Below are 16,901 nucleotides of genomic sequence, written 5' to 3' on the forward strand. Positions count from 1 at the left end.
GGGCTCTGGCATATTCACCAGGGTCCTGGCCAGGCTGCAGCCACTGACCCTTTGGCTGATGTCAGTGTTGGTTTTCCACATCTCTCTGTGGGTCCCGTAGGATGCTGGAGGGATTCTGGAGCTGTTCTGCCCCCCCCAGAGCAGCCCCTGGTGCCCCTGGGGCCTGTGCTGCCCCTGGCCACTGATGTGGGTCAGCTCTGCAAGGAGCACATGTCCTCTGGCAACATGCAACTCTTGGCTGCTGCAGCCGGTGGGCAGCTGGTTGGGTGAGCTCTGTGGGGAGCAGCTGGCCTTGGCACAGGACAGGGAATCAATTGGGAGCAGTGCAGTGTCCCTTGCCACCTCTCCAGCAGTAGCCCTTGCAAAACAAGGTGCAATAATCCCTGTCATCTGTCAGCACTGGGTGGCCAAGACCCAGAGACAGTCAGCTCTGGGGACACATCCCAGAGGTGCAGGTGACACCCTGTGAGTGTCAGCAGTGCTTGGGCTTCATCTTGTCCCAGATGAAGCCTATCCAAACCTGGGGATGGGCAGTCCTGGGGGTCACTGGGGGCCTGAAAAATATGGAGGGCAGCAGAGCAGCACACAGAGCCTGGCCAGAGCTGGCCATGAGCTTGGGACTGGGGCTCACGGCTCATGTTACTTGCATCATGAAGCCTTTTTTTTTTTTCCCCTCTGGTTTGGCTAAAACCAAACAGAAAAAGTGATTGATGCTGGGGGATGGGGAAGGAAAAATCCCTTTCCATCCTGAGAACCGGGCACAGCCAGTTCCCACATCTGCTCCCCTGGCCAGGGCTCAAGCGAGCAGCCTGTGCCGGGGAGCACAGCTGCCTCCTAACATGGCAATGTTGTGGTCCTGCTTCCCTCAATGCTGGCAGGGATCCCACAGGGATCTTGGGGCAGGGAGCCTTGTGGGGAGTGGGTGCAGGGGGCACAGGCTGGTGAGGAGCTCCTGTACCCTGCCGGGCTGGGGAGGGTGGAGGCCCCGCAGCACAGCAGCGAGGGCTCAGCTGCTGCCACATCACACCCAGGGCTCCCGGCCAGGCCCGGCGGCTCCGGAGGAGGCCGTGAAGGGGGCAAAGCTCCCTGCCCTGCACCTGGGTTTTCTGAGGGCTGTAAAGTGCAGTGGCAAGCTAGAGATGCCTCCCTGGGGCTGGGAGAAGGGAGAGCAGCCCTCGCCCCCCACATCACCCCATGGCTGCCCTGCTCCAGAGCAGCGTTAGGGGCTGACACTCCCTCTCTCCCCGTACCCCACAGGGTGGCTGAAAAGGAGCCTATCAACAAAATGTCTCTCCACAATCTGGCCACGGTCTTTGGGCCGACACTGCTGAGACCCTCAGAGGGGGAGAGCAAGGCACACCTCACCTTGGCCTCCGACATCTGGTCCCACGATGTGATGGCCCAGGTAAGAGCAGTTCTGGCAGTGCTGGGTGGGGAATGGAGGGGTTCACCTGCCTGTCTGGGTAGATTTGTCACTCTTTGCTGCACAGGGACAAGCTGGGAGGCGGCAGCTCTTCCCTTTTCTGGAGTAACACCCCCCATTTGCCTTCTGCAGGTCCAGGTCCTTCTCTACTACCTGCAGCATCCTCCCATCTCCTTCACTGAGCTGAAGCGCAACACACTTTACTTCTCCACGGACGTGTAGCCTGCAGGGACAAGGCACCAGCTGCAAACACTCCCAGCTCCCTGCTGGGGGACACGGACTGGACCGCAGCTCCCAGGGAGCCCAGCCCGGACCCAGGACGGTGCCTCCTGCAGCTCCTGTACAATCGCGTTCCAGGGGCCCGGTCCCGCCGTGCCTCTCTGTAAAGTAGTCGTGTCTTATGTCCCTCCTTGTGTTCAAGAATTGTTTTTATGTATATTTGCTCAACGGAAGAGGTAGTGACTGACAAGGGCTGTGGACACAGGCTTCCCCCTTGGCTAGTTTTCTCCTGGACTCCTTTCCACCCGCTCACTCCTACCAGGCACCCCTGACGCCTGCAGTGCCCCACGAGTGCCTGTTTTGCCGCCCAGCTCCCTTTGCCCCACACCTGCATGTGCAGCACTGGCTCGCCCGGGGCCTGGGAGCTCACGGGCCTCCCTCCCCAGTGATGGTGACGACCAGCTCTGCTTTGACTTGCTGCCTGCGCAATCGTTGGACCCCGTGCCTGGATCCCGCTCTGGCCCGAGCAAACCTGCGACCACGAGAGCAGAGGGGCAGGTGCTGCTTCCTCCTCGCCTCAGCTCTTCTGGGTGTTTTCAGGCCAGTCCCCTCTACAGCCCTAATCCCGTGCTTTGCCTGTGTGTGTGTAGCATGGCGGTTACTTCCCTCGCTGGATCTCGCCTCATTTTGGGATAACCCCTCACACAAGGCTGGAGCGAGAGGTGCTGTGCTGGTCTCAACCCACGGCAGGCTGGAGGGATGGCCAGCCAGGTAGGTCTGCTTCCTGTGCCATGGGTTGACCCCATGTCTGTGCTCTGGCATCGATGGTGTCCCATCAGGGCACGTGGATCCCAAATTTCCCCAATGTGGAAATTTGGCAGGGCACAGGGTCCCCGCTGTACACCTGTGAGGCACTCATGCCCCTGCCAGCCCAGCACTGCCATGAGCATTGAATGCACCCAGGGCAGCAGCATTCCTGCTGTGGCCACAGGAATGAGGAGGTTTTTGTTTCCCTCCTTGGCCTTCCCCACTGCACTGGGCACATGGCAGCACATGGCCCTGCCTTGGAGGCAGCCACGCTGCCAGAGGCAAGTGCTCTGGAGCAACAGGATGGCCACCCAGCCTGGAAAGCAGCACAGAGGGACAGGAGAAGGAAAGCCTTCATGGCCTTCCCATCGGAAGGCAGAAGTGCTTCCTCTGCCGCTGGATTAGCCGTGCCTGGCCAGCTCAGGTCTGTCTCAGTGGCTCCAGTTCTTGTCCCCTCCCAGGCTGATGACTGGAGTTGTCAGGCCATGTCCCAAGGCAGGACAGCCACGTGCCTGCACTCGCTGCCAGGCTGTGCTCCGGCCGCCCAGTGCCTGGCTCCTGAGATGTCCCCGACCCTCCCACCCTCCCAGGTAGGTGTTGGTACCTGATGGGACACGAAACCTTTCGCTCTGTGAGCTGAGTCCGTGTTCTTGTGGGAAAAGCCCCCCCCACCTGCCCAACTGCGTTGGCCCTGTGCTCTCCTGTGCCAAATGGAGATGGATGAGAAGTGACCAAGCGTATCCCTGACAGCAGCGTTGCCTTTCCCCTCCCCACTAACGGACTGTTCCAGGTAGAGCCCTGCCCCCAATGCACCAGGTATGTCCTCAGCCCACCTCCCTGGGGAAGGCAGCACCTGCCAGCCCTGCACCAGCAAAGCAACTAAGGAGGGGAGGTCTCTCAGTCCCCCTCCAAAGGGCTCACACTCCAGACCCTGCTCCTCTTGACTACCAGCTAAACAGAAGGGAAACAGCATTGCAGAAAATAACCAGGCGTCTGTCTTGGCCCTGGACCCAGCAAGGAGGCCGAGCTTTAGATCTGACTGCACAACGGACCCCTGTGTGTGTCTGATTTGTTACATGTGTCCAAGTCTCTGTCCACGACACCGGCATTCCAGATGGAGACTCTGTACAGCCAAATCTCCCCCCGTGTGACAGTGGCTGGAGGCCTGGTCCCCATGACTGGCTTGTGCTTGTTCCTACAGGAAGGAAAAAGAGGGGGGGGTGGACTCTTGCAGCTACAGGTAGAATAGAACTGTTAATTAATATTTGACTTTCAAAAGTTGTTAAGGATATATTTTTGTTTGTGTTCTGTTTCAATTTCTGTAGATTATAAACTTTAAATGGCTGTAAAACCATGTGAGGAGAAAAAAAAATGTTAATAAAAATGCAAAGCCCTGATATTTGCACAAAAGAAGCCCTGTGGTGTTGCTGTTTGCACTAACTGATCACCTTGGCATCACAGCTTCTACACTTTCTGTCATGGAATTCTTGCTAGTTGCACTTCAAGCCAGTGGTATAAGCACAGGCAATGTGCCAGGCAATATTTGAAGAGATTTCCTATGGTTTGGGCTATATCCTTGCATTTTGGAGGAAAACAACCTGGACTGTCTGGAGCCAGCCTGTTTAATCAGCCTAGAATTACTCAAGCTTAAAATTCAGCTGACTTGCACAGCTTCTGGCCTGAGGATACTGAACAGGCACAGCAAGGGACATCAGGAGATCTGGAAACCTCATCTGATAGATCACATGGTGCTGTCTTCCCACTTCTGTGTGGGAATGGGAGACAGTGTGCCTCCAAACTGACCACTGCATCAGCCAAACCACCCTGCTAGGATTGCTCCTCCAGGTAAGCACGTGCTGTCACTGTTCTGGGATGTCAAACTGTGGTTGCAAAGGAGGGGAAATGGATGGGAGAACCCCTATTAGGTGTGTGCACTGCATCTGAAGTCCCACCGCCTCAAAAGGATGGTGTGACAGGAAGCAGACTGTGTGCTGAGTGAATGCCCAGTTATCTGTCAAACAGTGGTTTAGTCTCACAGCTCTGCTTTCTAGTCTCACTATCAAACTGCTGGAACTAATGGGGCGAGCCTGGGGCAGTTAAAGCAGTAGCAAAATTCTTTGTACTCCCACAGCGAGGTTAAATCAGGCTAGCCAAGTGGCTACAGAGAATTATACTTCAGCAATAACCTCTTTTCTTTCCCCTTAAACTGTTCTGTTCATCTGCCAGTAACCACATGGCTCTAAGGCTAAGGATTCCTTTCTGCTTTTCCCTTTAAGACATGGTAAAGAAATCTGGCGCTCATCTCTGTACTTATGAAATAAGACAAGTTGTACAGATGGTGGTTTGTCTTCAAATGGTATTTTAAGAAAAGCCTGGAACAAACTTATTTCTCCACAGGATCTTACCTCTCCCCAACAGAGTAGCAAGCTGCAAACTGGTAACTGTTAAATGCTTGCAGCACGTTCAAATGTGGTAATCTAAATTGGAGCATTTCTGTTTGGAGATTGTCCTCCTGCCTCTTTTGATGCCAGCAACAGACTTAATCAAAATCAGACTGAAAAAGCTCAGAGTCCAGGCGTGTTTCCTGGAAACTGACAGTCAGCTGATCCATCCTGGAGATGCTGCTCTGTCCCTGGCTCCATCCTCGTGTACTCCCGCAAGTCTGCCCGGAGCAGCTCGCCCGGGCTGGGAGCCAGAGCGTTGTTAGTCATTCAGAAAAGCGGCCAACGCCGTCCTGCTCGCGCTCATCAGGACTCCAGAGGCAGTGGAAAGGTAAGCCTGGTGTTGTGCTGTGGTGCAGGCTCTCAGCAGCAGCACTGGAGCTAAAGGGAAGGCTGCTCCCGAGGGATCCCGCTGTTACCGCAGGTAGTAATCGACCGCAGCGGAGAAAGCGGCGAATCCCCCGCAGCCGATCACCCCGGCCTTCAACCCGGCTGCAAGGCAAGGAGGGGGGGGAAATGAGGCAAAATAAGAAAAACACTTCTCTTCCCAGTAACTTGCTTATGCTGTGCTGGCTCAAAGGGGTCACACCTGCAGGAACGTGGCAGTGCAACTCCAGGGAACACTGGCACTGCCACTGCCCAAGGTGAGGGGGAGCCTGATGTACAACCCCCCCAGTGGGACCAGCAGGACACCCTGGCTGGGTCCTGTGTTGCTCAGTCTCCACAAAGGGACAGAAGAGAACACGCCACTGGCCACTACTGATTTTGGTGTGCTCTGATCTGAGCACTGCAAGTGGCTTTGTGGGACTAGGGAGGGACAGAAGAGCAGTTACGGCTCTGAAAGCTCTAAGAGGATTAGGTTGCAGACAGACACAACTTAACAAGCTCAATTAGAAGCACTTTCAAGAGAGCTTTCTTCTCTTTTATGCTCTATGGACAGGCTTTTTACTTTAGGAGAGCTGTGAGAAGTTTGATATTTCTGATGAGCAGACTAGGTCTCTTCCTACTTGGGGCTTTTTCCAGATGTTATTACCACTCAAGGCTTCCCAAAGTCCCCACTAGTGCTGCTGGACTAAAACCCCAGTGCTCCTAATCCATACATATGTTTGATACGTAAGAAAGGAGGAAAGCAAATTAAGTGTTACTGCCAGTGAAATAGCAGATATAAATAAAGCTCTGTTCACACAAGAGCTGTAGCTTCGTAGTCGTATATTTTTGGCTTCCTCCTCACTACACCACAGAAGAATGTTAGGTAGCATCTCCTCATTCTTCTTCTGGTGAATTTTGTTGATTTTCCACCAATCTCACTGCCTGTATGACCAAGCTTTCTCTACCCACACTTATCTTTGGAGCTGACAGGAAGATGAGGGCGCAGCCCTGTCAGAACAGAGCACATCCTCATTTGGGCTTCACTATAGTCCCCATGCAAAGAGGTCTGCAGTGTGTGTTCCACACAGAACACCGTGTGCTCTATAACCAAATTCGAGTCTTATCACAGAAACAGTTCCCAGCAGGCACCACCAACCTCTGAAGCCGATGGCTCCTCCCGTGATGCAGCCACTGATAACACTGTTCTTCCAGTCTGACTTCCCACGATACTGTGGAATTAAAAATCAGAGTCAACAAGTAAATACGGAATAAACACTCAGTATCTGCACTGACAGCGAGGAAGATTAAATGACCTTCCAGCCCCTTCTCAGCTGAGGATGTTTTTCCATCTGTTCTCAGCAGATGGCCCTGCACTCCCAAACTTGCAGGGCCAGGAGAGGAGGAAGGAACAGGTCTCTGGGAGAGGTAAGACAAATCCATATGGTGCAATGCAGTGCTACAGGAAGGATCCTCAGGTGAGCTGCTACATCCCCAGAACATAGCACTGAACATGAACACTTACTTAGAGGGTTTAAAAGTGCTGTGACTACATGAGTGCAGCCCTGAGCCCAGCCAAGCTGCTGGTTCTTGGCACAGGTGAGAGCCACAGCACCTGCTGACAAAGATGCACTATTTCCATAGCCAGGACACGCTGGATTTTCATCAGTGTAGAGACCAATTTGTTCTGCTCCACTGTGCAAGAAGATACACTTTTCTTTAGATGAGTTAAGAAATAGCTGTGTCTTTCAATTAAAAGGCAGGACTCAAATTCACAACAGGGTAATTTTCCTATTTAAGAAACTGGATTATTGCTGAGCTGCACAAGTTCATTTCTTGCTGTAGGGGCCAGATGAAAACAGGCTAACTATTACTTAAGAACTCTAATCAAAGGATCCCATTCTACATATGGAATTTTTAGGCACTCAAATTACCATGCTGCAACTCACCATTTGAGTTTTAAAGTAAAAACTACTTGTAGCCAGGATTTAGAAAAGCAATGCCTACACTTGCCAATACATTCAGGACTTAAACTGAAAAGGACTTTTCAAAGGGGATATACATACTTATGTGCATCTAGTACAGGTTTACTAAGTAAGTATACAATAAAACATTCTCAGTGTTGAAGAGTTTATTACTCACAGATTCCACCACGCACTCTGTGCAGGAGAACATGGCACCCACGATGGCGAAGTTCTTGGCGTAGGAGATGCCCCTCTGCCCCATGTCCTTGAGCACCTCCTTGGCCGTGGGCGTGCGATAGGGATCCTTGGGATCAAACCCCACGTTGGTGTCGATCCCAGCCGTGAAGATCCCGAACGCACCTCCCAGGACAAACCCTGTCAAAGGCAAACAGTGTGACGTGAGCAGGGATTGGAGCGGCACATTCCCTGGAGTGGCACATTCCCTGGAGCGGCACATTCCCTGCGGGCTCCAGAGCAGCCCTGGAGCGCCACGGGGGCAGTGCGGGAGCACGAGTGGCCGGTCTGTGGGTACCGCGGACACCCGCTGACAGCCTGTGCTGTGCTGGGGAAAGCACCTCCGCCTCTCCAAGGAAGGCAGACAGGCAGCGATCCCTTCCCGGGACCTGTGACAGGCACCGGGGGAGGCTTAAAAGGTGGAAAACCAAAGGCAGGGGCTGCAGCCTCTTCTCCATCAGCCTTTCCCGATTCCACCGGGACACCCCACTCCCGAACCGCCCCACAGCGGCTGTCCCGTCCCTCCAGCAGCCCCCGGCCCCCTCAGCCGCCGCACCTCCCACACAGGCCAGCGCCGCCTTGAAGGGGCAGCTCTCCATGACCCGCTCCACCATCTTCTGCTCCTCGCTCTTGGGCGGGCAGGGGATGCCGCCGAAAACGGCGGGATCCCACGCGCGGGGCCGCCGCTTGTCGCCCACCAGGTGCTCCAGCAGGACGCTGTACTGCAGCGGCGGCGAGGGCGGCGGAGGCTCGCCCGGCACTGACGGCGGTGGGGCCGCCATGACGGCCCTGGGACACCCGCCGGGGTTCGGCGCCGCGCCGGCGCCGCGCGCGTTGTCTCGCGGGAGTTGTAGTTCCGCTGCCGGGAAGCGCCGCCGCGGCGCCGCCGCGCTGGACTACACCTCCCAGAGTACATGGTGGGAGAGGTACTACAACTCCCGGCATGCTCCGCGGCGCGGAGCGTGATTGGATGTGCCGGGTAGCGCGGGGACTACATTACCCGGCGCGCCGCGCGGAGGCCCCCTGGCGGTCGGTGCGGCCGCTGCAGGCGAGCGAGGGCTGCGCTCCGGCTCCGGCTGCAGGAGCATCCCGGGGAGCGGCGGCAGGTGAGTGCGGGGGGTAACGGGAGCTGAGGGCTCCGCTCGGGCTGCGGAGGACCGGCAGGGCTGGCGAGGGACCGGCAAGGTCCCCCGGGGCACCGCCGGGCTGAGGGAGGGCTGAGGTGCCGCAGTGCGGGACCGAGTCCCCGTGCCCGGGCTGAGGTGCGGGGAGGGCTCGGGAGGCTCGGAGGTGTCGCGGTGTGGCCGCCGCGTCCTCCCGCGCGGCTGGTCCGGTGTGCGAGGGCAACAGGTCCCGCACGGGCGGGCGGACGGTGCCGGTGCCGAGCCCGGACCCTCCGCGGGCGGTTCGGCCCCGCAGCGTCACCTGAGCCCGAGGCACCTGAGCTGCTCCCTGTCCGTGTCCCCGCGGGGGGGGCGAACTCGCCGGGGCACCGCGATGTCCCCCGGCAGCCTTTCCGGGCAAACCTCGGTCTGCCCTGCTGTGGAGCAGCGCTGTTACTTCAGAACCTGTGTTATCTCAAAAGGGCTCAGACAGTAACCAAAATCTGTCTTTCCATCACAAAATGCAAACTGGGCTCGTGTCAAATCGTGCAGGAGCCTTGGCTCTGGGGTGCTTGTTCTGTTTGGTGATGAGGTGAGAAATGTTGCTTTTCCCCTTCCTAAACAAGGTGCTGTGAGCATTAAAAATCTTGTGTTGCGTTTTGCTTAACCTGTTTTACTTTCTCGTTCTTGTGGACTAGAACCAATTTTCATCTTCACAAGTGGTGATGGGACTGTCTTGCAAACACCTTTCTTCTTAATTGATATTTTTCCTATTTTAAGTTATTTATGGTTTTTAAACCCATGAGAAACAGCTGTGTTGGTTTCAATAGGATGCGTTGAATTAGTGCATTGCAATAATTGGAAGTTATTTAAAAGATTAAATAATTACTTTTAAATAATGCTTTAAGTCTGAAATCTTCATCATAGCCCAAAGTTCAACTCTTTCAAGGTCCCAAAGTAATAAATTTTCTTTCTTTTCTATTACCCTTTGCTCTCTGTCCTGCTTATGTCTTAGTTTAGGCCACAATAGGTAGGTTCAAATAACGATGTAAACTGGTGGTTTTATCACTTCAGATGTTTAATTACACGAAGTTCAACAACTTTCCTTTAAATTCCACTGCCCTCTACTGGCTGCACCAGCGGGGCCACCTGCCCGCTGCTCTTCCCTCTCACTCTTTTTAAATCTTTTTTTGCTTGTTTCTTGAGGTTTGGGGCGGGTTTTAAGCTCTTTTTTAAGGTCAGAAACCCCGGAAAAGCACGCTGTTAAAATCTACTACAGCAGGATCTTTACAAGGTAGAGGAGGTTGCAGGCAGGATGATCTCCCAAAGGAGCCCTGAACTTCAGATTTCAATCTTCTCCTTGATCCAAAATAACCTTGCTGGGCTGATCTCGGAGTCACACAGCAAAGTCTAATTTCCAAAGGCATGAAGGGAAAACAGGATATGTTGGATTTGAATTTTCAGCTCTGAAAGTCTATAGGTATGGTTGGAATATTGCTTTGACTTACTTTTCTCAGTTCCTGGATTTTGGAGGAAATGCTGGGTTACTGTTTGTTTTTAAATATAATATTTTTGTAAATAAGATTATATAAAATATATTTATAAATACTCTTATATTTATGTGTTATATTTCCACCCTTAGATATTTAATAGTTTTCTCCTTTTCCCATTTATGCTGCTCCATGTTCTACTTACGAACAAGTACTTGTGCTTGAGTATTTGAATAATCTCATCTGCCTGAACAGATTTTTTTGCGTGGGTGAAATCAGATGGAGGATTAAGGATTTGAGAGGGAATATGAGAGTTCATCACATCTTTGATTAATAAGTTGTTCAAATGAAACTTTCAGCTGTTTCTTTTTTATAAGCCTGTGAACCTTCAGCACTGCAGTCGTGATGCATCCAGTGCTCTTCCCTCTCCAGGACTGCTGTCCCTGAAGCCACTCTTTCATCCTGCTGAGTCCAGCACAAGAGCTTAAGTTATTTTTATCCTTTCCTGGTGCCATGAAATGGAACATTTTCATCTCGGGCGAGCGTGTCCCTTCCCTGTGCCATGGCAGCAGTGGGCGCGGACGAGCCCGAGTTTTTGTGCTGCTCCAACGAGCTCGGCGTCTGTTTCAGCAGAGGGCAGCACATGGAGACACCAAATAATTGCGTTTCACTTGACCTTTACAGTGACTCAGTCTTTCTCCCACACTTCAGTGTTCTTCAGAGAGGATAACCCTTGGAAATAATGCGGGGTTTGTCTGAAATCCTGGGTTTGCATTTGTCTTAGCTGCAGAGTTCCCAGGCTTTGAACAGGCTCTAGCTGTCATTTTTTGGCATTGCTATTGAAAAAATTAAAGTTAGTTTTCGCAGCACTCCACGTTATTTTGTCAAACTGCCAGTTCCAGAGCCTTTTCTGAAGTGGGCAGCAAGTGGATGAAGGTGGAAGTCCACAAGAATTAGATCAGATCCAGCCTCTTTCATTTGTTCCTACCTGTGGGCACCTTTTTTCCCCTTACCAGGACTGTGATGATGTAGGGGAATGAGAGGAAGAGGGGGAAAATTAATGGATATTTTGAGGGGGAAAAAGGAAAAGCTTTCAATCACCACAAGCAGAAGAAAGTGTGGCTGTTTTTCAGGTGATCCCACTGCCAACCTCACTTCTTGTGTAGCAAAGATGTTTCCAGTGGCTACAAAAGGAAGGGTGCTGGGTCCTGCTGGGCTTCACTTCCATCCTATACATTAAACATGATCCTTTCCTGCTTCTCATCCAGATTGTGAATGTAGTATTTTATCTTTTTTCTTTAAGAGATTTTAGATTTTAAAACACATTGGAGGAGTGTTTTGTGAAATATATTAAATTCAGTGAAAGAAAGCTGGTTTAGCTTCTGTACTTCCCTTTGCTTTTGAGTTTAACCAATTTATTTGTTTGAGAGTGCAGTTATTTTTTTCTTCTGAGGCAGCAAGGCTTTCAGTGTTGGAGGATACTGTCACTATCATGGCAATCAGCTAAAGTACTGAAAAAAAAGGTTAGATTGCAGCTAACTGGCAGGTATATGGGAGTTAAAAGGCATTCTGACTCACAGGTTTTTTTTGTTAATTTTTTTTTTCTTTAGGTCAATATAAAATAGACTGCAGAGAGAGGTCTTTTAATAAAATGTCCTTTTAGGATCAGCAGACTTGTTCCTTGTGACTGTGTTCTGTAGCTCAGAGAGGAGGAACAGGATGTGGCTTTTTGAGATGAGTGTTTGATCCTGTCTGCTCTCTTTTAACGTTTGAGATCTCAAAGTGTTCGTCCCTTTTGAAAGTGAGGTGGTTTCTTAGTGTTTGTTCCACTTCAGCAAGTTACTCCTTCTCCTGTTCACAGCTTCCCTAATATTACACATGACTTTTGTTTTCACCTATGAAATTTGAAATGCACTTGTGTGGTCTAAAAAAAGCTCTGTGTAAAGTTTCAGGCATCATCATCTCCCAGGGATTTAAGCTGTTGCTATAGAAGCCTAAATTCTCTTTGAGAGACCTTTCCATTATAAAGAAGTTGATACTGCAGGAAAGTTGTCATGGAAATATGCAGCAAAAAGAGAAAGGAAATCTCAATTTGATGACTGTTACACAGGCTCAGCCAAGTTGAGGTGGCTTCATATCTGGAGATCTGAATCTGCAGATTCCCTTCGTTGCATTCCAGTGGGCTGGAACTACAGAACTAGAACCCACAGAAATAAATGATTTAACACTTGTATAACCAAACACACCTCTTCAACTTGGTCAGCTTTGTCCAGATTCAGGTTTCCTCACTGCATAATAATGTCTAAAAAGGAGTGTGGCACTATTCCTTGGGCTACTTAACCCTCCAGGTGGAAGGCAGGGTCCCTTTGGAGCTGACTTTGGGGCTCGTGGTGTCAGGACATTGGGGTGGGCACAGAGAGCAGCATTCTCTGCAGCCAGCCTGGTTTCTCTGCTGGAGGAAACCCCTTCAGGTGACTGTGGCAGGCCAGGGGATTTCCAGCAGCCTGGTTCTGATGGGGGAGAGCTATAGCACAGCTTTTTATTGTATTTCTGGCAATGATCACTCTGAAAGGATTTATAGAGCTGCCACTATTGAAATGAGGCTTTCAGAACCAATTTTTAAAAGATTGACTAAAAATAGTTTGTTCTGCAGGCTTCAGTGCCATTTCAGCTTTGAACAGGAGCCCTTTGTGTTCAGCTAAATGATGGTATAAGCAGATCCCTCTCCATGAATTTCTTGTCCACTTTTACCATCACCAAGCCTCTTTGGTTCCCTGGTTTCAAGCTTTGTTGTGCCTCTCTTACTAAAGCCTCCTGGTATCTAATAGATGTGATTATGAGTGAGCTGCCTTTAAATATCTATTACCAGTGTCACCATGGTAACTGCTGGAAGAGTTTCTTGTGGGTAGAAGGTTTCCAGCTCCCCGAGATACAACAGGGCAAAATGCTTAGGCTGTTGTTTTCACGGTTTGAATGTGATCAAAGAGGGGGAAAAATAACATTTCTGATTTTTAATAACAGTGGATGTTAGTGGCACTGAAAGGAGGAAGATTGATGTTGAAGTCTGTCCTCAGATCAGAGAACAGGGGAGAGTTACACAGACAGGGACAGCCCAAACTTTCCCTGGACAGCGTGCAGGCTCCTGCAGGAAGAGAAAAATGTCTCTCCCTTGGCTTTTCTTTTGATACTGTCAACAAGTGAACTAATTATTCCTAATGAAGGATCCAAAATCGTGATATTCCACTTGCCACAGCATCAGGCAGAGTTGCTGAGTGATTCAGTGTGGAGTAGAAAAAATTGAGCTGGTTTGTGTGTTCTCATTTCTCTGCGTTGCCAAACTGCTGCTTCTCTCTCTAGACCTTCAGCTGCCTTCAGGCCAGTGGTGTTAGTTGGGTAATACTCACAGTGACTTTCCTGCTGTCCTAGATTTCCAAATCTTCCTCTTTCCTTCTCTCACATCTGCTTTCTTTCCCAAGTTCCTGTTGGGTGGCCAATCAATCCTCCTTTGCTCTGTAATGACAGTTGTTTCTATCGGCTTCCACACGACAGATTCACTGATGTCCCTCGTGCAAACTGTGTCTCTCCAGGGGGCTGTTTTGCTTTCATTTATTTATTTACTTATGGTAAACAGGTCACAAACTCCATAGGGCACTTCTTCCTTTTCATGCAATCTGTTCTCTTGCTTCATTACTCTCCTACTTGAATATCTGCTGGAGATGTAAAATTATCACTTGCTTTTATAGAAACATGGAAAGCTGAGCACCTATTCCTGCTGCTCTCCCACTTGCTGTACCTCCTGCTTTTGGCATTTAGGCCTTCTGCCTTCTGGTGAGGGAGGATCCCATTCCTGTAACGGGCTGTTCTGCACAAGGAAATGGGACCTCGAGGAGAGGAGCAATTTGCATCCACTTTCTCTTCTGTGTGTGGGGACAACTGCCATGGCAGAGCCAGAGGTACCGTGCACCTCTCGTGTCAGAGTTCTGCTGCAGGATGAGCTCATGCTGATAAAGGGTTGATATTTGTCCTCACTTGCCTTTTGAGCCACATAGTGAGATTTTTCTTTTTTTTTTTTTGCTGAGCTTAAAGATGCTTATAATTGATTTCAGTTATCAGGTTTATTCCATGCCAAATTTTCACTGAGCGTTTAAAATCCGAAGCAGTTGTGGTTACTAACCAAGAAATCCAAGGAAACAATTTCATACTAAGTGTTGAAAGCAGAACCTAGGTCTCAGAAGGGAATTTGCTTGCATTATACCACTACTCCTTTCTTAATGGTTCTTCTGTAGCACTGTGGTTAATGCTGGAAGGATCTCAGTGTTTGGGTACTTCCAGCTTCAGCTGTATGCTTTAAATTTCTCAAGTCTGCTAAGCTGATTTAAAAGTTCAAGCAGCAGCAAACATGTCTGTTCATACAAGCTGTCTAGAAGGAAGGAATTGCTGAACATTAATTTAGGTCCTCCCTTTTTTCTGGATTTGATTACATCATCAAAGCCAAACTTTTATGCTGCTTTTTCTGGGTGCCTCCGTATAACAATGTGCATGACTTTTTCCAAAGTGCTTACTATATGGCAGTTAAAATCAATGGGCACTGTAGACCCTTAATAACTTGTGATATTTAGTCAGTAATTTAGGTACCTTCATTTCCTGACCTGTAAAATAGATGAGTTAATAAGGTACTGCAATGATCAACTGATTCTGTTCAAGCAGCTGTAAAAGATGCAGGGAGGAAGAACGAGATGGAAACTCTAAGTCACTGCTGTGTGGGGAATCAAACCTTACCAACAGCCTTTTTTTTCCCTGAAATCCTGATCTACATTAGAGGGCTTGTAGACCTCCTGAGACTTGAACTCCTTGTGCTTCATCAGCTCCCTGTGTGAGTTTGTCCCAGATTTGTTGCTGCTGGGCTCCCCGTGGTGCTCCCCGTGCATCTGGGCAGACCCTGCAGCTCTGCTTCCATTCAGGCACTTCCACTGTGAGTCCTCTGGAAACAAAGCTGATACCTCTGGGTCTTTTATTTGCATCACCCTCAAACCTACCAAAAAGTTCAAAGCAGTGGGACATTCCTCCACCATCCCATTGGGGTTGTTAATTCTAAGGCAGCCTCCAGCACACATCCTCTCTAGTCCTTAATTTTCCTGTGCAGCTCTGCATTGTCAGTGATCAGCAAAAATTTAATGAAATGCTTTTCTGTTCAGGGTTCCTTAGAGGTTCTAATGGATACCTGTTGGAATTCCTTCCCTGTTAGGTGATAAAATGCAAGGTTTTCCAGCATGTGATCCCTCTGGGACAATAAGTAAGGGGAACAAGTAGGGCTGTGCAGTGTTTTGCCTGTGCAGGTAGTAAAAACTTGCTGTGCTACTTGAATATGGTAATTCTCTATGAATTGTTAATGAATGCCACGTTATAACCTATATATCAGAAAACTAACAGTGAGGAATACTAAAATATAAAGATACTCCCTTTAAGTCTTACATTTAGTCACTGAAATAAAAAAATTCCGTTAAATAAAAAAGAACACATAAATTTTACTTTACTCTTTCGGGGAAGAGCATTGAGTGTTACCTTTTTTGCATGTGTAGATTTATCCACATTTTGAACAGCAGGGTGACTGCAGTGAAGCTGTCCTTGGTTTGCTGCTGTATCTGATGCCTGAGGAAGTGCAGACACTTGAAGATTGCAGAGAAAAATAAGCACTGGATGAATGTACGCAAAAGTGATCAGAGACTTTTATTTTAAATACATGGAATGTGATGAGCATTCCTTCACTACATAGATTTCCTTTCTCATTTTGCCTTTTTCTGTGGGCTGGCTATTTTTTTTTTCCTCAGATAGATGTGCTTTAACTCTTCAGTGTTCTTCTCAGAAATGACAGAAATACTGAAAAATGCTGGCACATCTTGCAGACTCTTACTTTTGAAACAGGCAGTTTCCTAATTCTATTTTTGACTGTCTTAGTGGCTGTTCCCTTGGAAATTTTAAAGTTGTTGTCTGGTCTTCTGAAATTTTGGCAATAGGCACCAGAAGAAGCTGTTTTTCTTGTCTCCTATAGCACTTCATGTTCCATAAAACATATCTGCCTTTCCCCCCCCCCCAGTTTATTTAATCTACTCTTTTCCAGCAACAAATATTTTCTCTGGTGGCAGTCAAAGCTGGTGGCCAGGCTGAGCCCCTCAGGTGTAGGAGTGGGAACATGAAACTGTGAGAAGTCTCTTAAGAACAGGGAAATAAAAATAAATCCAAGTTCTTCGAGTCAGCACACACAGATTTCTTGTGCTGGTGGAGCCTTTTTGGCAGCAGTTGCAGGAGTTCAACTCGTTGCATCCACCCACTTGATCAGCATCATCTTGTTGACTGAACAGCAGTTGTTTTTGTCCAAATGGAAAGTGGTGCCCCATGATTCATCCTGCAAATGTCCACTAACGGCATCAACTTCCCGACATCTGCACTGCAACTGAGAAAACAGAGAAGTTTGTATCAGTTATGTCCAAAAAGGAGGAAAGCAGTGAGTAAATGCTGTCCCAAAGCCATGGCCTGACTCCACTAATACCCACTGTCTGATGCAGACTTTCCTTTGTAATTACTTTTGGGTTTATAACTCCAGACAGCAGTGTTCCAAGCCTTATAACTGAATTAGAGACTTGCTTTAGAAAGACATTGTTATTGACATAATGGCCTTGTTTATGGAATTTCTATCCTTTGTAATTTTGTTTCATGCACAAAAGCAGTTAAATATGGCATAAATATCTGTAAATGCAAAGATATTTAAAATCTTGTTCCTTGTGCAGGCCTTTTTTCCACACTGTGCATTTGCCTCTCAAATGAGCTGTGCCACTCAAAATTCTGCCCTTTGCCCA

At 49.3% G+C, this 16,901-nt stretch overlaps 3 protein-coding genes across 7 annotated transcripts in view; 2 read left to right on the plus strand and 1 right to left on the minus strand.

Moving 5' to 3' along the window:
* ABR (ABR activator of RhoGEF and GTPase) overlaps window positions 1-3,862 on the plus strand; it is a 39,234-nt gene extending 35,372 nt beyond the window's left edge. For all 4 annotated transcript variants that reach the window (XM_064677475.1, XM_064677476.1, XM_064677477.1 and 1 more), the window contains 2 exons: window positions 1,258-1,405; window positions 1,556-3,862. In XM_064677475.1, the coding sequence (XP_064533545.1) occupies window positions 1,258-1,405; window positions 1,556-1,645 (238 nt within the window). In that variant the 3' untranslated portion in view covers window positions 1,646-3,862. The remainder of the gene's footprint in view (window positions 1-1,257; window positions 1,406-1,555) is intronic.
* A 929-nt stretch (window positions 3,863-4,791) lies between these two features.
* TIMM22 (translocase of inner mitochondrial membrane 22) lies at window positions 4,792-8,285 on the minus strand. The gene is made up of 4 exons (XM_064677559.1): window positions 8,011-8,285; window positions 7,399-7,595; window positions 6,416-6,488; window positions 4,792-5,382 (listed from the first exon to the last, which is right to left on the minus strand). The coding sequence occupies exons 1-4, from the start codon at window positions 8,234-8,236 to the stop codon at window positions 5,306-5,308; spliced, it is 573 nt and encodes a 190-aa protein (XP_064533629.1). The 5' UTR covers window positions 8,237-8,285; the 3' UTR covers window positions 4,792-5,305.
* A 161-nt stretch (window positions 8,286-8,446) lies between these two features.
* The window catches only part of SPECC1 (sperm antigen with calponin homology and coiled-coil domains 1), a 91,377-nt gene continuing 82,922 nt past the window's right edge, over window positions 8,447-16,901 (plus strand). The window contains exon 1 of one of the 2 annotated variants that reach the window (XM_064677463.1): window positions 8,447-8,560. The gene's annotated coding sequence lies outside the window, so the exon portion shown is untranslated. Of the gene's footprint in view, window positions 8,561-8,931; window positions 9,150-16,901 lie in introns of those variants that run through there. The other variant, XM_064677464.1, reaches the window with a different exon arrangement.

Source organism: Pseudopipra pipra, chromosome 21 (assembly GCF_036250125.1).
Source record: "Pseudopipra pipra isolate bDixPip1 chromosome 21, bDixPip1.hap1, whole genome shotgun sequence".
NCBI classification, from domain to species: Eukaryota; Metazoa; Chordata; class Aves; order Passeriformes; family Pipridae; genus Pseudopipra; species Pseudopipra pipra.